The sequence below is a fragment of the Acartia tonsa genome, chromosome 7 (assembly GCF_053477335.1).
Source record: "Acartia tonsa isolate MP-2025a chromosome 7, ASM5347733v1, whole genome shotgun sequence".
Classification (NCBI taxonomy): Eukaryota; Metazoa; Arthropoda; class Copepoda; order Calanoida; family Acartiidae; genus Acartia; species Acartia tonsa.
In genome coordinates this window covers 27,752,970-27,780,317 of record NC_137266.1, presented here as the reverse complement: position 1 = coordinate 27,780,317, position 27,348 = coordinate 27,752,970, and the positions used below count along the sequence as shown (strand labels likewise).

General features: G+C 33.1%; 2 protein-coding genes across 19 annotated transcripts in view; one reads left to right on the top strand and one right to left on the bottom strand.

Annotated features, from left to right (window-relative positions):
- Nucleotides 1-2,434: 2,434 nt before the first annotated feature.
- Nucleotides 2,435-27,348, bottom strand: part of LOC145325186 (uncharacterized) — a 30,011-nt gene continuing 5,097 nt past the window's right edge. The window contains exons 5-20 of one of the 18 annotated variants that reach the window (XM_080168064.1): nucleotides 27,012-27,091; nucleotides 26,488-26,547; nucleotides 22,231-22,280; nucleotides 21,596-21,655; nucleotides 21,010-21,124; nucleotides 13,021-13,110; nucleotides 12,370-12,494; nucleotides 11,819-11,940; nucleotides 11,395-11,460; nucleotides 10,952-11,182; nucleotides 10,479-10,736; nucleotides 9,923-10,048; nucleotides 6,503-6,614; nucleotides 5,542-6,057; nucleotides 5,362-5,444; nucleotides 3,875-5,192 (exon numbers count right to left, since the gene is read on the bottom strand). In XM_080168064.1, coding sequence (XP_080024190.1) covers nucleotides 6,021-6,057; nucleotides 6,503-6,614; nucleotides 9,923-10,048; nucleotides 10,479-10,736; nucleotides 10,952-11,182; nucleotides 11,395-11,460; nucleotides 11,819-11,940; nucleotides 12,370-12,494; nucleotides 13,021-13,110; nucleotides 21,010-21,124; nucleotides 21,596-21,655; nucleotides 22,231-22,280; nucleotides 26,488-26,547; nucleotides 27,012-27,091 — 1,532 coding nt within the window. In that variant the 3' untranslated portion in view covers nucleotides 3,875-5,192; nucleotides 5,362-5,444; nucleotides 5,542-6,020. Of the gene's footprint in view, nucleotides 2,560-2,754; nucleotides 6,074-6,502; nucleotides 6,615-9,922; nucleotides 10,049-10,478; nucleotides 10,737-10,951; nucleotides 11,183-11,394; nucleotides 11,461-11,818; nucleotides 11,941-12,369; nucleotides 12,495-13,020; nucleotides 13,111-21,009; nucleotides 21,125-21,595; nucleotides 21,656-22,230; nucleotides 22,281-26,487; nucleotides 26,548-27,011; nucleotides 27,092-27,348 lie in introns of those variants that run through there. The other 17 variants (XM_080168066.1, XM_080168067.1, XM_080168065.1 and 14 more) reach the window with 17 other exon arrangements.
- On the top strand, nucleotides 14,239-16,118 carry LOC145325185 (uncharacterized). Its single transcript, XM_080168053.1, has 2 exons — nucleotides 14,239-14,400; nucleotides 14,893-16,118. The coding sequence occupies exons 1-2, from the start codon at nucleotides 14,248-14,250 to the stop codon at nucleotides 15,772-15,774; spliced, it is 1,035 nt and encodes a 344-aa protein (XP_080024179.1). The 5' UTR covers nucleotides 14,239-14,247; the 3' UTR covers nucleotides 15,775-16,118.

Here is a 27,348-nt window from a genome sequence, read left to right as displayed (position 1 = left end):
AATAATTGGCATAAAATCTATCATCCTGAAGGTAAAATCAGATATAGAATCCTTTTTAGAGTCAATATAGTGCAAAAAGTAACCAAGACATTTTTGCAAAGTATGAATATCTAAAGAAAATAGTTCTTTTTGCTTTTGATATACATATCAGATAAATGTATATAAAATTAGTGATCAAAAACTATAAAACATGTTATAAGTTTTTTCAACACTGTCATTGCTTAAATTGCACTTTTAGGTTTAAGAATTACCGAAGTAGTGCATAAAAACTCTTATTATGAAGTAATTAAACAAAATAAATGCAAAAAAAACAACTACAAAATGGTCTACTGCATTATAAAAAACGCCTAATTGTTGTTTGAATTTATTTGGTTTAATAACTTAATAAAAGGAGTTTTTATGTGCAACTTTAGTAATGAGTAAACCTTAAAGTGCATTTTAAACAATGCAATGATAGGATTGAAAAAAGTTATACTTGTTTTTATAGTTTTTGATCACTAATTTTATATACATTTATCTGATATGTATATCAAAATCAAAAAGAACTATTTTCTTTAGATTTTCATACTTTGCAAAAATGTCTTGGTTACTTTTTGAACTATATTTGCTCTAAAAAGGAGTCTATATCTGATTTTTACATTTAGGATGATAGATTTTATGACAGTTATTGTGTTTACATCAAGAAAAAACATATTTTTTGTTCCTATACCTTTTTTTATCATAAATTGTGAAAAACTGCTTTTTTCATTTATAAGGTGAAAAAAGTAACACTTAAGAATTTGTTTTTGCCTTAAGTATGTTCTAAACTTATAGATAAACACATTTCATAAAAAGATTTTTTCTAAATAAGTCATTTAAGGCATGAAATTGATTTTGCAAATTAACATTGCAGATTTTTGCAAATAACTTGCAAATATGATTTCTGCGGATTTTCTAATTTACATAGGCGTTTTCTATGTATATTCCTCTTTCCAAAAATACCTCACTTGTCAAGATTGGATAAAAAAATCTTTGTGGTCGAGATTCCATAACTGTGGCCCCTAGAAGCATCTAGGGGCCTTTAAGATGGAGAGGGGAAGTCCAACCACACCCCTCATTTTCAATTTGAGTTTCGAAAAGAAAAAAATTAGGGGGAGGGTGGAGATACACACATGCAACATACTACTTTATATTACACTAGCGGCTTCGCCCCTAGCCTCTAGGGGCTTTGCCCCAAGAGGTGATCAAAAAAAATTAAGGTGAAATTCGTAAAGGACCAAGGAAATCTTCTGCAAAAAAAAATAAAGGACCTAGGAAATCTTCTGCAAAAAAAAATAAAGGACCTAGGAAATCTTCTGCAAAAAAAAAAAAAAAAAATAGGGGGGGATTTTTTGTTTTTTTGGGGGGGTTGGGGGTGTCCCACCCCCCAAGAAAATAGCCTAAAACCACCACAGGACCAGTAGGTATATACCCTGAAGAGTAGAATCCAATCGGTTCAGTGGTTACCGAGATCTTAAGCTTCAGACGGACGGACAGACATCATCCTACTTAGTATTATATATATATTAACTTTTCTATGTTGACAAATTTGCATATGACATCCTGTATCACTTACGTCATTTAAGTAGAAATTTGAACGTAAAACAATTTTGTACAATAAATATTTTTTTTTATAAAACTTAAGCAAAGCCACTCTTTATTTGAAGAATGGTGGTATATTAATATAATTTAGACTTTGACATTGCATTTGTTTTTTTGTGGTATTATTGTGTGTGTACCTAAATAATTTCCTTTTTAGAGCGGGATTCTCCTTCGATTTGGTTGATCATCTAAAGAACCCAGGGCATCATTCGCTTTTAATAGGATGCGATACAACATACATCAGACAACCAACCCTTTGATTGGAAGTCCCCGACTCCTGACTGTGCATAGTAATGAGTTGCACCTGTTTATGGACCAAGTCATTCCCTTTACTCTCAGTAGTGTCACATAAAAGACATTGCAGTAGGTACCTTTTTAAAATCTCTAATATGACGCGGTGTGGTCCAGACTCGAACTCGACACCTCACCGACAGCATGAAGGCACACTAATGACGCATTATTGCTGTTGTTATAAATACTTTGAATACATTTTAGTGTCTTTAGCTTTTATTATGAAAAGTAAATATTTGTACTTGTTATTTAAACTTACAAAACTATATCATTTCATATATTTTGTTATCTTTTTAACTATTCATAAATCATTTCAATTTTCATGTAAACGTGACTTCATTCTCAGATATTTCAATAATCAAGGGTATTTATATTTATGATATTTTATGAGGGGACCCTTAACACAAAGACACACTACCAAAAGTATTTTCTTTAGGTGAGATGTAAACCTCTAGGGGCGAAGCATTTCCATAAGATTGACCAACATACATAAAACATACAGAACCTGAGCCACTAAAAACAATTTTATTTGGAAAAAATTTATTGATATAAATGTTGCGAAGTGACAAACAGCTGTTTCTTTTTAAAAAATCAGCCAGCTAGAATAAAAACAGGACAAAATAAACCACAGGAATTGGAATAAGAATACTGAAATAAAAACAGTTTTAGCATCAGAATTAGGATTATAGCACTCAGAAATGAGTCCAAAATTGAGCATGATTGTTTAAACAAAAATTTTTTATTTGTGTAAATAAAAAATTGTTTTAAAATTTAGACTGGCTGAAATGAACGGGCCATTTTTTCTTCTTCAGATGCAATTTCCCTGCATTTTTTCTATTTTACTGTATTTTATTTTTCAGTAAGCTTATGCCAACCCCTGATTAAAAACTTACAAGATTAACTACTAAATACTGCATCTTTCAATTAATTTCTGTACAATTTAGGTTTTGCATAATTAAGGTTTTTTGACACTGCCGTCCCTAATAGCGGTTAAGACATTTTAACATAACCAATAAAGACATTTTTTTATTTTAACTAATTATAACCATTTAATAAAAATATACATTCAAACTCATTCATAAATTTACTTTTGAAAAGCATTAATAACGGATTTTAAAATAAATTGTTGTAGTCAAATGCTTTGCTAAAATCTATAATTAATAAATCGATAAGTTTTCAAAAGGAGTGACTTATAACAATTTTATAAGAAGGATAAACCCAGGGACAAGTGTTCTGACAAACAATTCCAAGTGAACCTACTTTTTCCCCTCCCCACTTCATACACACTTCCCTTTAGTTACAGCACAAAGCGCAAACATTATGCAACTTAAATATCCGAATTTTGATAATTAAAAAAGGAATTTAATTGCATGGTCATTTGTCTGTTTTGGTGTTATGTTAAAATTTCTTGGCTGTATTGAGGGGCGACGAGTCAAATTTGTATAGATAATTTTTAATATAAGGATTGATTCCTTTTCAAAAAAAAGAAAACATTATAAATTATAAAATTAGACTAAAATGCAAATTAAGTTTTCAAAGTAAAGAAAAATAAGCAAGTTATAAACAACGTTATACTAAACAGTTTGAGAATTCAGAAAAAGCAATTGTAAGCTTAGTTTCTCGCTCATTTTTTTTCTTTTATTTTCCAGAGTTTCATTTATAACGTAATATTATGCAAATCAATAAATAATATCATAATTTACATAAAAGAGATATTTCTGAGAAAGGTAATGATTAAAATCAACTATATAGGTATTCATTGTTATATAAAGTGAAAAGTACAAGAACAAACACCAACGAAAATACTGCTCCTATCAATGTTTAACTAATATTTTGTTTTAGGAATCTGTTTGTCTTGTTCATTTTAGTAAATAAACCATTCTTTTACACAATACCTTTCTTGGAACTATCCTTTTACTAAGTAAAATAATCGTTGTTTTAATTATCATTTTGGTAAGAATTCTTTTCTCATTTTTAATCTTTGGAAGAAAAATTCGATATGGCTTTTCCTTACATTTTTGATAAAAGGTAAAAAAATGCAACTAAATTTTATTTTAAAAATACAATAATAGCAAAAATGTTTCTTAGAGCTACTCAATAAATAGATAGATAATAGGTGTCTAAATCTTAAGGATTAATACAATGCTAAAATACTGTATGAAACTTAAAAATGCTAAACCTTAAAATTATTTTTATTTATATCATAAATAAGTGTATTTAACTAAATTCAAGAATATTTCTACTTTTTTTTTTTAAAGTTAATTGAATCAACTTGACTTAAAATAATTAAAAATTTTTGACAAGACTGTAAATTTGTGTAAATTCATATTTTAAATACATTTTATGTATGTTTTATCATTTTTAAAAATCACAAATTTTTATTTACAATTTTAACTGTTAACTGTCAGAGTGAATAAGAAACATGGTAAAATACTTTTATATGGTAAAAAATTTTCTGAGGACATTGAAATGGCACTTTTTTATATTCATTATATGCTTCTTTTGCATGTATGTTAAGAGTAGAAAATTCATTTTAACACTTATTAGAAAATATTATAAAATTTAAGTCTTTAATTGCAAATTGTAATATTATAATTACTTTGTTATAAGTAAAAAATTAAGTGCAATTTTAACTGAAAATGAATTTTTTATAATAATATTGCATCTTTATTAAGAGTACACCTCTCACAAGAAAAAACTTAATTTTAACCAAAAAAATCAACAAAATTAATATAGAGTTAAATCCAATTTTGGTTCATAAGAGGTGTGCAAAATGTTGACTAAAATTAGGAAGTTTATTTCACTTTAATATGCATATTTTATTTAATACCGATTTGATAAAAATTTGTACAAAGACTAAAATATGAATGAATATACCAAACAGTTTATATATAAATTGTTCACTAGTATGAGTGTATGCATAGAAGGTTGATTTGTCAACAAAATTTACTTTCAATTTTGGTTTTAATTAAGGCTTTCATGGATTTTAAAATCTTTGGTTTATAAAATAACCAACCTTCACAAAATTTATGTTATATACAATACATTTTGTAATTTAAAGTCCTTTGAGGACATAATCATAGCATAATAACAGGTTTTGGTCTAGTTTTTTTCTTTCTTCAGGCAATACTAGGAGGAGATTTGGGTTGGTGCAGTTACGCTTGGTTAGCTAGGCTAGGCCAATATTTTTAGGCATTCCAGTAATTTAATATCAGTACACGAATACATTTTTTAAAATCCAGGTAAAAAATATCAGGAGCCACTCAAAATTGTTACAATATCTTATTTTAAAATGATTCAAATTGTAATTGGATTTCTATTATAGAATAGGTATCAATTGTTTATTCCAAAAAGGTAAAAGCTTTGAATTACCTACTACAAATCATTTATATAAAAAGTTTTTAAATTACTAAACTTTTTGAAATCCAAAAACAAGTGAACTGAAAGTACAATAGACACAAATTGAAGGTAGTTAATTTTGCAATATATAGGCATTAGGCAAAGGCATTCTTTTCAAATATTTCAGATGTGTTCTAGAGGAATTTAATACTTCAGTGTTACAATTTAATAAATGCCTGATGTTTATTTTTTATTACTTGTGATTTTAAAGCTTAAAATTGCTCTAGAAACCATCTTTAGCTACTCCAGGTAGAAGGTTGGCTCCAGGTAACAAGATCTGTCATCTTTTGACTGGTTTAAACCGGTTTTCAAAATTATATTTACTTGTATAAACCAGCGATGATTGGTTTCAAAACCTGTTTAAATAATATTTCTGGTTTTATACCACCTATAACTAGTTTATACTGATTCAAAACCAGTTTTATCTACATTATACTGGTTTTAAAACATGCCAAAACAAGTTTCAAACCTGAGTGGCAAGCGATAAAAGTTTAATTGTGATAAATAAACAATACTTTAATTTTCATATAATTTTTGGTAATCCAAATGTAATGTAACTAACTTTGGGATGCGTTGGTTAGGTAGGTAAATATTTTCTTTATTTGGTATTCAACAGGAGATGTGTACATTATTTACTCTGTGTTGCACTGGCAGTACACATATTTTTACTTATTCTGTAATTGAGATTCCATATTTAGTGTTGGTATAAATCAAGGTGATGACACAGGTTTGGGCTCCTCACTTCCACTGAAAATTATTGCTACTTAAAGCAAACAAATAATAATTATTTAAAGTTTTTTTGTGTCAAACCCTTAACGATATTTTTTGTGCAGCAAATATTTAAAAAAAAAACAATTTAAAACTAAGAAAGATCCGTCTATTTATACATCTTCTTAACAAATTTTATAAAATAGTAAGAGTTTTTTGATTGAAGCTTCAGATCTCGATAACTACTACCTAACTGAACTGATAGGTTTCTTATTTTAGGTAAGCGTTACATAGGTCTAAGGTTTTAAGTATATATCTATCCCATTCCCCAATCTAGCTCCTTTAAGTAAAGAGCCACTAGATGCTTGAGGCGAAGCTGCTAGTAAGAAAAAAATCAATTATGTGACATGTCATTTAGTTCAAGGGTTTACAAGGGTTTTAAAAGTGTATTATTTACAACCAGAAATTTGGCGTAAATTTTTACCTCTCAAATTTTTTGTTTTCTTCTTGTAAAGCTGCATAAGTTTGTGTCTTGAGAATACTGGAAGAAGCTCCTCTGGCCGCTAAGCTGCTTAATAGAGCCGCTGCATCACTACCTAATAAAAAAATAACTTTCTTCATTTTTATCAAAGCAAGTTTTATGCTCTTTTACATCTCTACCTAGTAATATCATGTAAAGATCTGATAAAATAACAAATAACATGTTTTGCCCTTCAATATCTGGTAACTAGAGAACACATAGAATTCTTCATTTTGAGAAATATTTGTATGGAATTAATTTCAGCTATTTTTGCTTTAATCCAAGTCTAGAATTTGTTTAAGGCTATTATCACTGCGAATTTTAAAAGAAAAAAAGTTGACCCTCAAAATTTCACCTTAAAGTGATACTTTTCTAATAGTTTATAGTCCACTAACTCATAGGCAGTAAGAATTCAAATCCATTAAGTCCCTTCTAACGAGATATTGGCAACTTTTTGCACACATTTTTGCAAACGGCAATTATTTCCTTTATTTGAAGTTTTTGATAATAACATTTTCATAAAAGTTTTCAGTAATAATCATTTAAGATCCATTGTTGAGAAAAAATAACTGAAAAAATGTGTTTCCATGCAAAATAAGCTTAAAATCTAATGATTTTAAATATTTGCGATTTAATGGTAAAAAAGAATATTTTTTTCTTTTTGATAGCCTGAATATGTTTAATTTTGTTTTTTATATAATCTATTCTTTGAATAGACATGCATATTCTTGCAGATTTTAAAAAAAATTTAAAAAATCAAAAATCGAAATTAATCAAAATTTATCTAGAGCCTTTGAAAAATACTTTTGATATTTTTAACCTATATAATCAATAAAATCAATGAAAAATAAAAAAGTTTTATAAAACAAACTTTTGGAAAAGGTTTAAGATAACTTCATAAAATTAGCATTTAAGTAGGATATTTTTCTTGTCTATTTTAAAAATGCAAATTAAACATAGTTAACGAATATTTAATTAGCAAGAATAGTAATCAATTTATACATCAGGAACGGACATAGATAAAATGACTGCAGAGCTGAATAAGTACCTGGACACAATAGTCAAATATCTTGAAGAGAGAGAACTGTCACTTTCACCAGAAAAATCCACGGTGACTTTGTTTACATCAGACAGACGCCAAGGTAATATACATCCTCAAATAAAAATCAACAACACTCTAGTCCCACTTGAGAAGAACCCAAAACTTTTGGGTGTACACTTTGACAGCCATCTTACCTTCTCACATCACATCACTAAACTTACAGACAGTGTGAAACCCAGGATAAATATGATGAAGTTCCTGGCAGGCTCTGACTGGGGACAAGATAAAGAAACCTTGGTTATTACATATAAAGCCGTGGGCCGAAGCTTATTAGAATATGGCAATCCCATCTGGAGCCCTATAATTAAACCAAATAACTGGAAAAAATTGCAAACAGCACAAAACCAAGCCTTACGGATTGCTACAGGATGCTTAGGCATGTCAGGAATAGACCATTTACATCAAGAGACAAAAGTTCTACCTATTAAAGACCATGCCCTACTCCTGACAGAACAATATGTTCTAGCCATGCATCTTCCTGGACACCCTGGACAAAAACACCTGGACAGGCCCCCTCCAGAACGAAATATGAAACCTACAGCTATTGACCTTAAACCAAATATTAGACCATGCCTACCAATCATCGATACACCTACCAAAAAGAAAGGTCTAAAAAGACTTCATACCAAAGCAGTCAAAAATGTTATTAACAAATATCAGCCAAACAGAGTTCTCGGTTCAAAACCCCCAGAAATCCACAAAGATGAACTTAAACTGAAAAGAAAGGCTAGAACAAAACTATCTCAACTCAGAAGTGGATTTTCCAGAATTTTAAATGAATACCTGAACAGAATAAGCCAAGGAGAAATACCAAATACCTGTCCTGATTGTAATACTGGCCCCCACAATGTTCAACACCTTTTTAATTGTCCTGCAAAACCTACAACCCTTACCCCCATTGACCTCTGGAAAAAACCCGCAAAAGTCGCAAACTTCTTAAAATTGGATGGAACTTGACAACGCACTTTATCAGGAGAAAAAACAGAGGAGCTGTGGCTACACAAACACACACACAAGAATAGTAATAGAATATTTCAATAACTACTTAAACCTTTTTGTGGCTATGTTATTTATTTAAACAGAAAATCTATTTTGTCAGAATTATAAAAATAATGAAATATTTTCAAACAAGCTTGCAAAATAAACGTAATTTTATCAAACTTCCTCACAGTTTTTAGAAGATATTGTTGTAAAATATTAATTATTAAAATAAAATCTTTAATTTACAATGTTTAAAACACCTAAAAGTAAATTCTAAGCAAAATTAGATTTATTCTCTAGATTTAGAGTAGCTGCGCTACTTAAAAAAACATCTAGTATTGAAACCTACAGCTGATCAAAAATCAATAGTCATAAATTGGTGGTTTACAGATATCTAAACATATATATACACCTTACAGATTTATTTTTAAGGTGGAATGTAAAGTATATTATACGAGATGTCATTTAGTCAAATTTTAAACAAAATAATTTTCATTAATTCATTAACAAAAAATAATGTTATAAATTTAAACTCACAAAGAGACTATTGTGTATTTTATTATTATGTTCTTTCTGCAATCTGATTCAAAATAAACTTTTTCTCTCATTCAAGTCAGGGATGAGTTTAGTACCAAAAAAAATAAAACAAGTTGAAATACTTTTAATTTAATTTGATATTATTGTATAATATTTTCTTTTATATATAATTTAAGAAATATATTTATAAAATATTTACCTGTCATAAAGACGACATATAAAAACAACATCCTTATAAGGAAATTAAAATCTATTTTCAAAATTTTCAAATTCATTTTATGCTTAAGAAGGGACGAGAAGGAATTGAAATTCAACATTAACTTGTTATTTTGCTTGTATATTTATCATATTTGTTTACAGTATATTGGTAAAGTTTGGTAATACTTTATTTCGAGTCTATCATGCAGTGTTATACTGCTAGGGGCGCATCCTCTAGTTAAACAAAAGATTTACGGAAAGGAGGGCCCTACCATTTCTAAAAAAAACTGCTATTTGCCTAGGTACTTGAACATAAAGGGGTAGTAGGTTGTGCCAATTTTCCGTAAAGGTGTGAGTTTTAAGGCTTATAAACAGTAGTAGAACGATAAAATTTATGTTAACTTTGATAAAAAAAAATTTGTCTATAGTTCTTTTCAATAAGGAATACACATATTTAGTGAATACTATCGTTCTACTACTGTTTTTAAGTCTTAAAACTTACACCTTTATGGAATTTTAGCACAACTTACCTCCCCCTTAGTGATATTTAAGAAATAATAGTTTACCTGAACTTCCCCTACCGGCCAAAGAGTTTAACAAGGACGCTGTATCTGAAGAGGTGCCCCTGGCAGCTAGGGTGCTCAATAAAGTTGCAGCGTCAACTCCACTTCCTCCAGAGCCAGATCCTCGTCCTGAAAATTAAATTATGGTTTTAGAATGTGAACCAAATATTCTGTTTGTCATTTATCATTTTTAGGTTTACTGATATATCATATACTAGCGGCTACATCCATTAGAGGCCTCTAGGGGTACTTGAGGGATTAGGGGGGAATAAGGTGAGTAAATTGACCATACACCTTTAATTTTATCTTTTGAACAATAATTTTATTTTTAGAGGCGTATCTTTCTTGGAGATAACCTCCCACCTAATAGACCTTCCTATCCCAGGGCCTGTAAGAAATTTGTTACAGAAAGGAGAACCATATCAATCCAGGAGTTAGATAGATCTAAAGCTAAAGGCATACAGACATACATTCTTTTACTTTTATTTAAGGATACTTAAGTTAAATATCAAATAATTTATTTCTTAACATTAAAACTATAAAATATAATGAATCTAACCTGCAAGACTTGATAAAAGGGAAGCAGTGTCATTACTTGGAGCCGCCGAGCTGCTGCCACGGGCCGCCAAACTGCTCAACAATAGCGCCTGGGCAGCTGCTAACTGTTGCGAGCTGCCAGCAGCCCCTCCACTGCCGCCACCTAACAGGGAAGAGCTGCTGCTACTGGCGGCTTTAGCGGCCAAGGTTTGCTGGATGAGCATCTGGTTTTGAATGAGGGCCTGGTAGTTCTCCAACATTTGTTGCATGCCAGATTTTTCTAAAATAAGATAAAGAAGAGTAAACCCAAGAAAATGATTGAAAGTTAAATTTCGATTGTTACTCCCTGTTTAGACAGTCACGATTAAAAGCTTGCATTCAAACACACTTTTTTTATCACTATTTCAGAAGTCCATGAAGAATTCTAAAGTGGACTAAAGATGCCCAAAATTTCGAGAATAATAAAAAGGCTACGCTTCTGTTAAAAATCAATACCTTGAACTGAGTGAAAATATTTATGAGAATCTTGTATGGACTGAAGAAGGGCTAGAGAAGGGTGGGCGCCCCCCGGGGGTCCCCCACCCGCCCCCCGGTGGTGGCCAGGTAACATAAACAGGTTCTGATGGTGGCTGGAGTAAGGATTGTATCCGCCGTTAAAGGGTGAGGTCCGCAGTCGCTTAGCTTTGTTCAGGCGCAAGTCATCGTTGTAGCTCTTTGAGCGGGCATCTAGGTAAAATAAAATAAGACTCATTACCTAATTTAATTGATAAAAAATTAGAGAGAAAATATTTTAAAGGCCCTAAACTACCTAGGTATAGCATATTCATGAAGCATACCTAGATAGTCTCAAAGTATTTTTTTTAACGAATTTTATCTTATCATATATAAGCTCTTAGTTTGAAAGATATCGATTCTTGGTACTTAAAAGTTTTTTTTACCTTCATGAGATCCATTTTTAGTTGATTTGGATTTCATGGCTTCTGCCTCCATTTGCTTCAGAGATCCTAAAAAATAAACGCTTTAGGTATTTAAAAAAACAATTTTCAAAAGCTAGATATCAATCAATGGTCATGCAGTATTTCTTAATAATAGCTAAATTGTTATCTATGTAATATTATGTTGTGAGAAGTATAAAAAAAGGCCCAAATTTATAGCATAAGGGGCTCTGTGTTCGAGGGGGAAGTGACAGGAAAAAAGCCTAAAACCATCCCGAGACTTAATTTTAGGAGAAAAAAAGAGGATAAAAATCCTTAAAATAGAGAATTCCATCGGTTTAATGGATTAACAGACAAACAAAAATCTTACTTTTTTGTATAAAAGAAATTTGTTGGGTGTTCCACTAAGACTTTGTGAATCATTTACCTAATGAGAGTTTGCCAAGCAGGAAGTCCTTGTATTTAGCAATGCCGATGCCGTGGTTAAAGAACATGTGATTACTGAGCTTCTGGTATTCAAACAGGACACACTTGTGGCACACTTTACATCTGAAATGTGAGTTCTGTTTAAAATCTGGAGTATCAAGTGATCCCGTCAAAGAAAGGATGTTTTGGGCTTCGAGTCAAGATATTGATAGCTCATTTGTAACATAACAAACAAACAACTCTTTGATTGCCCAACCTTCGTCTAAAGGTCTCCACTTGACAACTTTGAACCAAGACATTACATATAACCATTTAACATAACAGCAACCCAGCTGTAACCAACAAACGAATTATTTCGAACAAATATTTCGTATTTCAAATTATTATCGGGAGTTGTCTTATTAAAAACTAAGTTTGTCCCAAACAAACAACAGAAAATAAAAAAAATTCTATCAAATAAATTCCGTTGTTGTTTATACCTATACATAAAACAAAATAATTTTATTATGACACAATCTAAGATAAAAAAAACCTCTGCAACGCAGAACTTACTTATGAAATATTTCTGTGATGAACTTAATTTCCCCAAAGTTAGTCTTGTACTCGAGCATAGAGAGGTAGTGCTTTCCCTTCACATGGTTCTTCATGTTGTAGGGCTCCAGGTTCATGTTACATACCTAACAAATATTTTAATCAAATAGATATCGAGGCATTTCTGTTATTTAATAGAAACTGCAAATAGGTATTAATATTTCTCAATAATTACCTACCTAAGTACTTAACATTATCAACATTCTTTAATAGTTTGTGTCATTAGTAACGAAGTCTTGACATAAGACAGCCACGAATGCTTGAAAGTGGAGTTTGAGCAGGACTTATTGAACATATAAAAAAGTCGTTCTATTTTTTTTAGACCTTTTAGTTTAATAACCTAAAAAACTGACTTATGCCCAAAAACAAGATAACTACACCATTTATTTTAAAGTAACATAGTGTAGACTTGTGCTAAGTGTTTGATGACTTATAAAGTTATAATTATAGGGAATGATTTTTAAGATTACTTTTTAATTCAACAATGTTACTTAGTTGCTAAGGGATCTAAAACTAATTTAACAATAAAGTATTAGTTAGAAATAACACTGAAAACTACATTGCAAAATATAACATTCTTATACATTTTGGCTTTAAAGAGAAGCATATTACCTTACAAACTGTCATGCACATCTGACTGGGATCATCTGAATAAATCTTATCCTCGATAGTGGAAATATCTTCAACTTTATCAAACTTTCCCTAGAAATAAAAAAAAATTTCAATAGGACGCTGTTACAAGCGGCATTAGCGTAAAAGATAGCATGCCTGCTTGCTGTCGGCGAGGTATCTGAATCGAGTTTGTTCCACATTGCATCATGCTAGAGTACCATTAAAAAAGGTGTCCACTGCTGCTATGTCTGTCACGTCCCTCGTGTGCCCTCCCTTGCCTAGCCGCTCGAAAGGGAGCATCAGTCTAGGTGGGTTAAGAGAGGGTCGTAGATACACCAAGCCTTGTCGAGGCACGGGGGCTTACGGTCCAGGGGACCCAACTAAAAGGTGTGTAGACACTACTTTGCAAATCTTACAAGTGTAGAATAGTCAAAATAAGATAGGGGTTAACATCTCTCAATTAGGTTAAAAAGAACTAGGACCAAACTTGTAGTTGGATCATCTTAATATTTAAGAGATTTAATTATAAGGAACGAGGTTGCGTGATTTTCAAGAAAATTACTGTCATACCACGGTCGCCATATTTGAGTACCACTGGTTGTCTACTTAGGAAAATTTTTCACATCTTTTATCCCCCAAAAATGGTACTCTTACAAATATTTACACAAAAAGAGATGTTAACATTTTATTTCACAATTTTTACTTTTACCCCCCCCAAACAACAGTAAGATTAGTCCGATTAAAATTAAAAATAACGATGAAAAGTACAACCAACAAATATGATTGACGGCAACCCTGTCTCGGTTAATTACACGTTTCACCGTAAGGAGTCGCTAGGGTCACCATTGTGTACACTTAGTTTAAGCGTCACCGCAAATTTTCAAGTTCAAGTTCAAACTTTATCAAACAATGGTGAAAATTAGTAAATTTTTTGTTAAACTTTTTAATCAGTAGCGACTATTTTTAAAAAGTGAGTCAGGGTGTTTTAGTTTTATTTTTATTAGGACAAAATCATTTCATTTCTTTTATTTTTCCTTAGCTTACTTACTTCCCTTAACTCAAGCTAATGGATTCAAGTAGGATGTTTATATTATGTAGCTTAAGATCTCAGACTCTTGTCATTTCCTCCATCTATCCCTCTACTTTCTTTTCCTCTCTCCACCAGGATTAATTAAAATTAACTGTCTATGGTTAATAACAAATTAATCTTGCAGAACTTCTTTGAAAATGAACCAGGCCAAGAAATCAAGCAGAGATGGGGGCCACGTCGGTGGTAGCGGCAGCGTGGTCTCTAGGGGCGGAACATCCCCGATGGTTACCGATACCCACGCCGGAAGTGATCCTGTACAGGCGGAAGGCGGTGAAAGGGCTACTGTACAGGTAATGCCAGGGGGTTTCGGAAACGAAAGGACCCAAGGCAAGAACTTTGAGAACTTAAAAAGTCAGAACGTACATAGGGACTCGTCTACGAGAACCAATGTTACTGATGATGATTATGTTGACATTGATGATGACTCATTTAACAACGACGCACAATCAATCAAGGATGATAGTCTTGAACTCAGTGCCATGAGTCTTGAAGACAATCAGAAAGAGGAAATAAGAAAGACTGTTGGACACTTACAAATAACAGAAGAGATAACAGAACTTAATTGGACTGCAAATGACAGTAAGTTGGACCTAGAAGGAAACACTAAAGACATTACTTATGTAGACCCAGCTATACTTGACATGGAGGATGAAGATGATGATGACAATGAACCTTTCATTGTGGTCAAGAGCAGAGAAAAGAAAAGAAAGACGGAAGTACAGAATAAAGAGAAAGAGAGAAATGTAAACACTAATAATATATCTGATATGTCTGATATTCAGGAAAAGAGAAGGAGAACTGGTGCTGATAAGCGTGCTGCCAAGAAACAACGAGATTTTGAATTCAACAAGCTCAAGAAAGCAAAGGAAGAATCTACTGGTGGACCATCTATCACAAAGCTCATTGAAGAAGAAGTGATGGATGAAGTTCATAGCAGACCTAGCTATGCAACCCTGGCAGCTGACAACATCATCTATGAGTTTAGGTACGATGATGATAGCATTGCTATCGATCAGGCGGCCTTTGACCACGTAGATGCCACCATGGTTAATAAGTATTGTGAATTTCTGACAAATGGTAACGAAGATTTTGACCTCTCAATCTTTGGTGGAATCAACAACCGTATAGGTTGGATTGCCTGTAACAACAACTACACGGCCAAATTTGTCCAGAACGAGATCAAAAGGATGGACCCTCACACCGAGGAGCTGAAGGACATGGGCATAAAATTCATAATCTACAAGCCACAGGAGAGACTATACCGTAGTATGAAGGGCAAGATCCACACAAAATTCTTCTGTGAGGATCTGACAACAATGGAGATGAAGATAAAACTATGGAATAAGATAATCAAGGATAAATATGTCAACCCTGAGACTGGAGAGTCCAGGAACTATCATTTCAAGGTAACCGAGATCACCAAGAACAAGCTGTCAGACACGGAGAATGGTTTCTTTACCGTCGGACTGCAGGTGGATGAAAAGCTGTTCAAGGAACTGATCAGGCTAAAAGGCCGCTTGAAGCTCGGTATGTCATATGTCTTCTTGTCTGACGGCGGTATGATCACCGCCGTCAAAGAAGACTTGAGAGACAAGGCATACAAGAAGTACGAGAGCATATTAGAGCCAGATACTATCGCCCAATCCAACACTAACAACAAATAATACTCCAATCTCCCAGGCCAACCTACACAAAGCTGTCTCTGCCACAGTTCAATGTGGGGCCAGGCTTACTGGGAGTCATGACCGGACTGATACAACGATGACGACTACAAATGCCCAACGGACAGGATTTGGACGAAAAATTATCTTGGTTCAAGAACCGTATATTTCAAATAATAAGGTAAAATTTTTTCATAATATTAATGTGTACTGTAGTAAGGAAAATGATAATAGAGCTTGTATAGCTACTAGCAAAGAAGTTAGGGGTTGCCAACTTAATCAATTCACGGATAGGGATCATACAGCAGTTCTTTTCAGGTTTAATAATAAACAAATAATCTTTTGTTCTATTTACTGTCCAGGTGAACCAGAGGCGGAAGGAAAATCGCCGCCCGCCAAAAAACTAATAGAACTGGTTGAATATGCCAGAGTTAATAGCTTACCACTTATCATTGGGGGAGATGTAAACTCAAGACATCTGAGTTGGGGCTCGTCAGAGTCCCAAAAACGGGGAGAAGACTTACTTGAATTCATAATTTCAAAAAACCTTATAGTTTTAAATGAAGGTAACAAACCAACTTTTTCTAACATCTTGAGAGGCGAGGTTTTAGACATAACTTTTGTCTCGGACGTTTTGATTAATAGGGTCGTTGGATGGAGGGTCAGTGATATTGAATCTTTTTCGGATCATGCGTATATAGATTTCGAGCTAACTGAAAATATCAACATAAATAACTCTGATAATTTTAGATGTATAAAGAAAACCAACTGGCGGAGATACAGGGAGATGCTACAAGAAAAGCGGAATAAAAGAGGTAATGTTGATTTGGTAGACATAGATACAGCTGCAGACCAGCTCAGGGATGATATCATAGGTGCTTACAATGATAGTTGTCCTAGTGTTAAGAAAAGATCTAAGAATCGCCCACAATGGTGGAGCTCGAACCTTGAGGCTAGTAAGAAATTAGTTAATCTTCATAGGAGAAGGGTAGGTAGATTTAATAATGAAGAAAGAGCAGCAGAATATAGGGCGGTTAGAAATAGGCATGATACTTTAGTTAAATCAGCTAAGAAAAAGGCCTGGTACAATTTGTGCCAGGAAATGGATAGACTTGATGCAGCAGCCAGGATACAGAAACTGATGAAGATGAACAACAACAGAGAGCTGGGAACTGTGAGAAAACCTAATGGGGAATACACACAAAACATCAAGGATACCTTAAATGTCTTATTAAACACACATTTTCCGGACGAACAGGATGACAGACATACGGAGCCATATGACCATAGTAATAATAATAATTTTATTGATATTGAAAGAGTTATTAATATTGAAACAGTTACTAATTCGTTAAAATCTTTTAAGCCGTTTAAATCTCCAGGTATGGACGGCATTTACCCGTGTCATTTACAGAAAGGCATCGAAATTATTGGGGGGGACATTGTGAAGCTATGGCGTAGAAGTGTGAGGGAAAGTAAGTGCCCTAGAACCTGGCTAGACACCAGGGTAGCGTTTATTGATAAACCAGGTAAAAAAGACAGCCTTGATCCTAAATCTAAAAGACCCATTAGCCTTTCTAGCTTCCTATTAAAGGGTTTGGAAAGAACACTTTACTGGGAAGTTAGTGAAAACCATCTTAGATCTAAAACAAGTAAGAAAATATTCTCATACAAGGAAAGCACCAATACAGAAGACTGTCTCCACGCAGTAGTGGCGAAAATTGAGAAGGCAAAGTTGAATGGCGAGTGTGCGATTGTTCTGTTCGCAGACATCGACGCCGCCTTCAACAATGCCTCCATTAATATGATGATACATAACCTAGAGCGGATGGGAGCATCAAGACAGACGGTAATGTGGACAGAAATAATGCTTAAAAACAGAAAAGTGACAGCCATGCATGATGACGTCATGGTTTCCAAACAAACAACTAGAGGCACACCACAAGGATCCGTAGCAAGCGTTCACCTATGGAATAATAATCAGCAGAATCTAAGTGATAGAATGCCAGAAAGAAACCCAACAGACCTCTACATTTTTGCGGATGACATACTTGACATCTCAATCGGCTGGGATGAAATATCTTGCGCACAAAATATACAGAGAGACATACATATACTGGAGGAATGGGCTACAGACCACAGACTGAGCTTCTCAGCAAGCAAAACCAAACTGATGCTGTTTACCAACAAGAAAAACCCAGTACTACCAAAAATTTACATGAATGAAACTGAGCTGGAGTATGTGTCAAGCATGAAATATCTTGGAGTAACATTCAGAAGTGATCTCAAATGGGATCTTCATATAAGGAACATAACAGACAAAGCAACCATGTCCATGATGTACTGCAGACGGATGATATCCAAGAATTGGGGACTCAACCCAAGGATATGCAGATGGCTTTACACAGCGGTAGTGAGACCAGTCCTGACGTATGCAGCTATGATCTGGATTGAAGGTATCTCAGGTAGATTAAATGGAAAGAACAGAAAAAGGCTGGAGAGAGTACAAAGGAAAGGCTGTCTGGCCATACTTAACAGTATGAAGTCCACCCCCACGGCGGGGATGGAAGTGATGCTGGGACTAGAACCTATAGTCTTCCACCTTCAGGCACAAAGTATCAACACCTACAAAAGACTGATATGGAACAACAGTTGGACAGTGCAGCAGGCTGAAATAGTCAGCGAAAAATCACATGCAGTTATTATACGTAAGCTGGCAAAGAACATTAAAACAATCTTTTTACCAAGAGACAGAATGGTTCATACACAGTTTGTACCTACACATTTTAAAACAAAGATTGGCACTAGACAAGAAGCTAGGGAAAGTAACCTGAAGCCAGGAACAAAAGACCAGGAAGTAATTACATGCTTCACAGATGGCAGCAAGATGGCAGGAAGAGCAGGTTTCGGCTACATTATCACTGGAGGAGGACTTAAAATCAGTGGCGCCCAACACCTGGGTAGCCATACAACGGTATATCAAGCTGAATTGTTAGCACTGGCAGAAGCAGCCTTCACACTCATATCCAACAACATAAGGAACAGGACGGTAAATTTCTACCTTGATAACACCTCTGCCATAACAGCAATCCAAAACTATCAAATAAGAAGCAAAGTTATCTTTGAGACCAAAAGACTGCTAAACAAACTTGGAGAAGACAACAGAGTGCTAGTGGCCTGGGTACCTGGACACGAAGGCCACCTTGGAAACGAGGTGGCCGATAGAAAAGCGAAGCTAGGGGCGATGATGAAAATACACACACCTGGAGAATGCATTCCCATCTCAGATGCAAATATAAAAGCGGAAATTAAAGACTTCACTTTCAAAAACTGGCAGAAAGAATGGGAGAGAATCACAACATGTAGACAAACAAAAATGATGCTACCTAGTGTCAGGAATGGTTTGTGGAGAAAACTGATAACTAAACCAAGAAGGATGATGAACATGATCACACAAATCTATACAGGCCACGCAACACTTGGCTACCATCTGAACAATATGAAAATAGAGGCCGCACCTACATGCAAACAGTGCGAAGAATTTGACGATGCGGAAACGGTAGAACACTACCTAACAGAATGTCCAGCCTTCAGCCATGCAAGACAACAACATCTAGGACATATTTTCTTACGAGTTATAGACTTACCCACCCTTAACCTTGACAACGTACTTAAGTTTATTAAGGCAACACGTAGATTCGATTATTTAGAATGAAAATAAGCCTATCATATTATAAGACTAGGAAAACTAGTCGACCAGCATTTGCAAAAATCTTGCAAAAATATTAGACAACAAAAGCTAGAAAACCTAGCTATGATTATACTTGCAAAAATCTTGCAAGTCGAGAATGGCTAAAACCTAGCCAAATATCTTTAGGTAAAATTTAAATAGTTACAGAAATCATCGACACACAGGAAAATAAATTGCAAAAACCTTGCAATATTATTACACATAAGCTAGGAAAACTAGCTGACTCTCACTTGCAAAAACCTTGCAAGTTAAGGTGGCTAAAACCTAGCCAAATTAATTTAAAGATAATCGTTATAAGTATATAACTGTTAAACAGCGCATATAAGACATTTAAGAGTTACTGACAGGCAAACATCCAACTACTATACAGGTTATGGTACAGTATAAATAATAAATTACATTAGATTTTTATCATATTTATTAGAGTTAGACTTTCGTAAATGATAGATAGGACTCCAACATTTTTCATGATAAAACTTAGTTAGTTAGTTAAATCTGGAAATCTTGAAAATTAGATCAGTTTAACTAGGTACTTAAGGCTGAAAGCCCTAAATAGCGACACTCGTAGCTTCATGCATATCAACCTCGTGCTGGAGCGCTGCCAACTCATCAGCTTGGGCATCAGCAGATTGCTCAGGGGTGGGTCGGCTGTACTCTAGCTGGGTTGTTAGCCATCCATTTTTATACATACTTCTTGCAATCTCTCTCTTGACATTTTCCTCGTCAGTCCGATCAGCCTTATCCATCAGAGCCGCTCGCAAACCTTGTAAACGCTCACTCATCTCTGTCCAAAGCTCCATGTTTGCATTAAAAGACATTTTTAATCAACAGTTCAATGGTTTATCTTCAACTGAAAACTTTCTCTTGAAATTATAAGCGCGCGCACGGTTACCACTACAATTTACACTTTCACCAAATCTTTCCCTACTAACCTTATAAACTAGTTTTAAGGAAGTCTGGACTCAGCTACACTAATCTAAATCATTTCAGGAATAAAGAGAAAGGGAAACTCTAACTCGCCCCATAAAAATCCCTCTAAGAGCTGCGGCTCTAGCGGGGATATAAGGGTGAGGTCAAGGGTAAACCTAGAAAGATTAACATGACTAAACTAGAATTATTTAGGGTGAATGGACAGAAAAGGGGACACTACTGCTCCCCTTAGTTTTCCTGGGCTGGTGGACTCGGACTGGTTTTGGTCTCGGGCTGTCAGCCTCGCCCATAAGAGGTATTTTACAGGTATATGTCTGTCACGTGACACTAATTGTAATTGTAGGGGGAATTATTTGGGCCAAAACAGTAGCAACTAATTACAATGCACTGGACAGTTTAGAATTTCATACAAAGGTCGTACAATTAAAGGGTTGGTTGTTTGTAATGATTGGGATGTCAGTGTCTTAAGACTTACAATAAAGGTCCTACGTTTTTATCTAATTGAAATACACAGTTAAATTACTTCAGAACCAGTAAATAACGTAGACAATGAATACCTTGAAAACATGGTATCTATTTGCATATTCCTTGAATTGTAGATTATGCACAGTCTGTAAATGCTTCTTGATAGTTGCATAAATGGCACGAAGTACTTTACCACAAGCTTTGCATCTAAAATATCAAAATATTGTTAGTTTTTTGGGTAGCGAAGCTAATATTATTCACTTTGTCTGTCTGTATGTCCGTCCGTAACGTTACGAAGGAAATATAATTTTTTCGGCTGCTATTTTTTAGTGAAGAAAACTTTGGGAAAACTTCAAAATATTTGCTGTTATATTTATGAATATTAGAGGTTTAAAATAAATATTTTTTTTACTAAGACAAGAACCAATATTATTAAAAGTAATTTAGCAACAGAAGCTAACAAAACTCATAAGATAAAGAACATAAGTATAAATACAGATTATCTAGGTAATAAATGGCTAGTTCAGCAAATATAAGTTTTTGACTAAAAACTTGGGATTGCATGTACTGGTATATACAGAGGCTTGTGTATACATATACATACGGAACAGAGTGTGAGAAAAATTATAAACTAGCAGCACTAGTGAAATAATATTAATAAAATAGCCAAAAACTTGCCTGTGATAGGTCATTCTGGAGTAGGCTATCTTACCATACTTGAGTTTGTATTCAGTCATTCTAAAACAAAATTGTTATAAGAGTAGGTAAAAAACATCTTTTATCTATATAATATACACCACACCCTTATCCACCCTTCTAAATCCCTCCTGGTACATAGGTCTACAGTATAACCCCCTGATACATCCTCCTTCAACAACCGGGGGGGATGGGGATAAAGGACAGGTAAACAACACACCCCTTTAAACTTTTTTTTTAAGGGGGTAAGGTAAGAACAAGGGGTGGACACAAAGAGGGGTTGATAAACCCAACTAACATAAAACTAGCATCTTGTCCATAATACACCCCCCTCGATTTTGGTTTCAGGGTGCTGTCAAAATTTCTAGATTGTGTTTTGTGCACAACTCTGGCAAAATCTTGGGTACATCATTGCTTAAAATTATGAAACGTACCAAATAATAAGTATAATATTAGATGCCCTGTCCCTGCTGTTGGGGCTTTACAAAACCCTTATTTGTTTGTTGCTAGAAACTAAGAAATTAACAAGATGATTAATATAATATTGGGGGCCCTATCCGGGCTATCCCTACTTGGTACAATTCCTGTGGGGGGGCTCGTCAAATTCTTTTTATTACCTGAGGTTGTGTTGGATTCGAACATGTTCCCGTAGAGAGTTGAATTTCATCTGAAACAAAAATACGTTTGAAATTATTTATCAATTAAATAGGCTTTGACATTAGCGTCCAGTGGTATCTCAGAGAGGCGGGACAGGGTTAACGCCTCCTTCTTGTTTTAACTATTAAAGATTTTTGAACAGGGGGGGGGGGGGGTTTCTTGCATTATTAACTAGCGGCTACATCTATAGAGTCCTGTGGGGGGAACATGAGGTGGTGGGGGTTAAAATCAACCCCCTTATTTTTATTTTTGTTTAAAAAAGAAAAAGTAAAATCCCAACCGTAAAAAAAACATAACCATTCCCAAAGACTATGAGAATCTACATTGTAAAGGAGAACCATATTGGTTAGCGAGATCTCTCGATACAAACAAACTACTTTTATATAAGGATTTCGTTCAGTAAAAATCTTTTTTTTTGTTGTGTCAAACGTTTTGCTTAAGTTCAAGATACACTAACGCTACCAATATTTTCCTATTAAAAAACTCACGAAATTTTGCTGTAAAATCTACAAAAATAAATAGGTATTTAAATAAAGTTTGGATAGTTGGTTAGAAATAATTAAGCACACTATGACCCAACTCAATTAAATTTTTAATTGGACCTTATACAGGGAGAGAGAGAGATTGTAAGAGAAAGAGATAGAGGGGGGATAAGCTTTACTGTAAACCAACAATACTCTAAAAAAAATCAATATATACTAAGGTTTTTATTACATTTTAAATTTATTTATAGAGATGGGGAGTTATTTTCTTTCATTCTATTAGCATTTAGTTGTTTATAAAATGTGGACTTATTATTAGTATTAGAGGTAAAAATTAAGTGGTTTCAGTGATTAACATTTTGTTGCTTTAATTACAAAATCTTAAGAGCCTTTGATTTGCTTTGCTTTAATACATCTAGAGCCCCACTTGATTGTGTTATCTTTGTACTGACGGACATCCAATCAATATGAAAGCTTCACTGTAAATACGTTTTTTTACAGTGACTTACCAATATGTTTAATTTTATTTTTTTTTTACAATTTTTAAATTTCTAAATTCTAGTTTGAGCTAGGAGAATATTGAAATATGAATTTCTATGAAAATATAGCAATAAAAAAAGTCGGAGGCCGTTGGAAGCCTACCCAACCTTTCCCTTTGTATTTCTTCCCCCCCCCCCCCCTGGATTTTTTTATTCTCTTTAAAATCAGGGAATGTAATAATGGTTCTAAAATGATTTTAAAATATAGACTCATATAAAGATTTAAACTCTCCTATCAATTAAAGTAGTAAGGATTTTTTTGTCTGTAGATTTTGAAAACTTTACTACTGAACCAATCGATTTCTCCATTCTTGATAAGCTAGTCATTAGTCCCGGGATGGTTTAGACTATTTTATTATAAGACTTGTGATGGTTCTAAGCTATTTTTGCCCTTATACCTTTGAGTACAGAACCCTATATCAATGCTTGGGTCGCAGCTGCCGGTTTATGAAAAAGACCAAATATACCTAATAAGAGATATAAGTTTTCCGGAATTGTAATGTAGGGAGTAGATTTAAAATCTGCATCAAATTTTAAGGATTTTTTATAAAATTCGTTTTTTGTATAATTCTTTATCTAAAAGCGGAAATACAAATTAAGTTAATTAATTTTGGCATCCGTGATTGGTGGATTTAAAAAATCTGCGCTCTGATTGGATGTCGTACATCATTCAACCAATTAGAGCGCAGGTAGTTTAAAATCCACCTATCCTATTGGTCAAAATTAATTAACTTAAAATGTATCTCCGCTTTTAGATAAAGAATTTTACAAAAAACGAATTTTATAAAAAATCCTTAAAATTTGATGCAGATTTCAAATCTACTCCCTACATTAAAATTCCGGAAAACTTATATTCCTTAATACCTAAGTAGCAAAGCAATAACAAGCTACAAATATTTTTTAAGAACAGTAATGTATTTTACAGCATTTAAAAGTAACATTTAATAAGGCATTTTGAATCACTAGGATGCTCTTTATTTAAAACGCGCTTATAACAATAAAATCTATTTTTTATATGAACAGTATATTTATCCATGTTTCTAATTTAAAATATATATCTACACCCTTCCACTTTTACAGCTAGATTTCAACCCCACTTTATCTACTTTTTTATTTTATTGGGAGAGGGGGGAGCTAAAATAAAAATACAAAATATAAATTACCAATATTTTCATTCTAGACATCTTTTTTTACATTAGATTTTATACTAGCTTCTAACAAGATAAAGTGGACAAGGATAATTTTAACACAAAGCAGCGTAGCATTAATAAAATGCGTATTAAATGTCTAGATTGTGTCTAACTGAAGTCTAGACAGCGTAGATATATTAAAGTCTAGAAATACTGCCCAATTATTGTAGAAACTGTAATTTATATTTTTATCGGACGTACGGACATTTCCTACTGATAGAGTACCTTTGCTAACTGAAAGACGAAACAGTTATTAGACTTAACTGATTTGTTAAAAATCTTTCCTATTGTTTTCTGCAAATTGGTAGTTTATTTAACCACTGCGACCCTAGCATACAGGAGGGGATAGGAAAACTAGCTTGAAAACACCCTACAAAGATTTGCAAAAGTAAAACCCTAAGATCAGACATTTCTGAGATATTTTGTTCAGACAAACTACCCTGATTAACTAACTTTTCAGTTTATAATATCTTCTATTCAATACAAGTATTTTTTGTAAAAACATCTGTAAAAGTAAGGTTAAATGTTATGGTTCCTTATATAAAAATAAGTTAATAGCCTGGCTCTACACAGAACTAAAGACATTAACCTGGATTCCTCCATAAAAGAACTTAAATAAAATTGTGTTAGTAATATTAAGCAAATTTTCTTAATAGTTACAGTTATTGATAACTTTGTATCCTATTCATTAAAACTTTACAATAATATTTATACCTAGCGAAGTAACTCTATAGATAGATATGTATTTCGTAAAAGAACCTAAAATGGTATCCCAACCCCATGCTAATGTGAACAATATCCCCTCAACCCCTAAATTTCAATTGACAAAATCAATTTGGATACAAATATAATTTTTTATCCGGGAAAAAATATCCTTTCTGAAATTTGTAAGTGAACAAAAAAAGGTTTAAAATTGTGTATGTGTAACTGTTTGAATTTATGGGTGAAATCAGATAGAATTCTCCTCTCTTTACTCAGTTAAATACACAAATAGATACATAGTGTATTAGTAGGAGAACATTACCTCCCCACTCATTTTGAGTGACCCTAGAGGCATCTAGGAGCGGAGCCGCTAGTTTGTATAGGAAGTAAATAGTATAAGTGTACCACAGATTTAAGAATAAATTATAAGTAATTTAACTACTCGATTTGGATTAAAGAAGAAAAATGGATAGGTAAAAGATTTTTGATGAAACAAGATTCATATTTAAAGATCTAAGAAAAACTACCAGTCTACGATATCCCAATACTCTTAAATCCATGGGTGTATCTAATTTTTATACCAGTTAGGGTAATATAAACCTTACTGAAAAAAGACATTTAAAGGGAAGGGGTAGGGAGAGAAGGAATATAAAGGGATTTTTAAATGGGGAAACCATGTAGCAGGTTATAGAAAAGGAAGGAAAATGGGGAATATTAATCTGCACACAAACACACACACACACACCCACCCACTAAAAATGTTGGATATTAAAGTTTTACTATAAAATTGTGTGTCTGAAAGTTTTGCTTTTAAACATGATTTAATATTTCTTTTTAGCAAAGCTTCCCCCATTTTACTCAATATTATAATACGTAGTTTTAAAATATACAACATATATCTTTTCAAAAGTTCCATATCAAATAGGAAAAAACGATTTTGTAAATACAACAAAGTCTAGGATGGAAGATACATTAATTACACTAGTACCCAAAGTAGACTTTGGGTACTTTTTAACAAAATTTAATTGGTTGGTTTATTAACTCTCAGTCTTCAAACGTTTCAAACAATAATTTCTATCTAAATATAGAAGGGTTAATTTTGTTTTACATTGTTGGGGATGTAGACAATTTATAGTCAAATGTCTCATCGCTTTTGGGTCCTTGAGAAAAGTTGAACAAAACAAAAAACCGATTAGTTAGGTTCATATGAGATACTCATTGGTTTTCAGATTATTTAAAAGTAATCTTTCCTTATACAATACAAGGAAAGAATAATACTATAAAAATAATTTTAAAAAACTTACTTTGGTATTGCATACTTTACACACACAAAGGCACATCTCACTAAGGCTGTCTGTATAAACCTAAAACAATGTAAAGCTTACAAATGCTGAATTATTAAAATGAAATATCCATTTATTGAATCGAGCTTACAATCTATCTCAACTTATCTATTTATCAACATTACTATTCTTAACTAAATTAACTATTCTTCTTAACGTTCTTTGAATGAATTATTTTGAAAACCAATGCAACAAAGAATTTGCCAATTAATCTATATAATACTGTGAAAGTTTTACTGTCTATGTATCTTAATCTAGCTATATACCTAGCTTTCAACCTTTCTCATTAGCAGCCATATTACACAAATTAATGAATTAATCATTAAATCAAAAGCAAGTAATTTGTATATATGTAGATCATTAATGTTAATAAATCTAATAATAAATATTTTATCTAATAAATATTATATCTTCCGTACTATCTATCTCATCATCCATCCTACTATCTATCTTCCTATCTCTATATCACTATCAATATTATCTACCTTTCCATCATCATTCCCCTCATCATCAACAGCCTCCAGTAAATCCTCGGCCTCCAGATCCTCTTCCATGTCCTCTACATCTAAATAAATATTGTTCTTAGAAAATCTTCCAATTTATTTTGTAAAAATCCTTTGAATTAAACCTCAACTTATATATTTACTTATAACTAACTATAATATAAGATAGTATGAGTTTTTAGTCTGACAATTAAGATTTCAATTCACGAACTGATTTAGATTTTATTTCTCCCTCTTCTTCCCCTTTGAATACAGTGCCCCGAAATGCTAGGTTGCGAAGCCGCTATTACCATTGATAAAAGATAGGATATTTTTATTA

Coding starts and splice junctions, on each gene's coding strand:
- LOC145325185 (XM_080168053.1), top strand. CDS start 14,248: ATGAACCAGGCCAAGAAATCAAGCAGAGATGGGGGCCACGTCGGTGGT. Junction 14,401..14,892: donor GTGAAAGGGCTACTGTACAG/GTAATGCCAGGG, acceptor TCTGATATTCAG/GAAAAGAGAAGGAGAACTGG.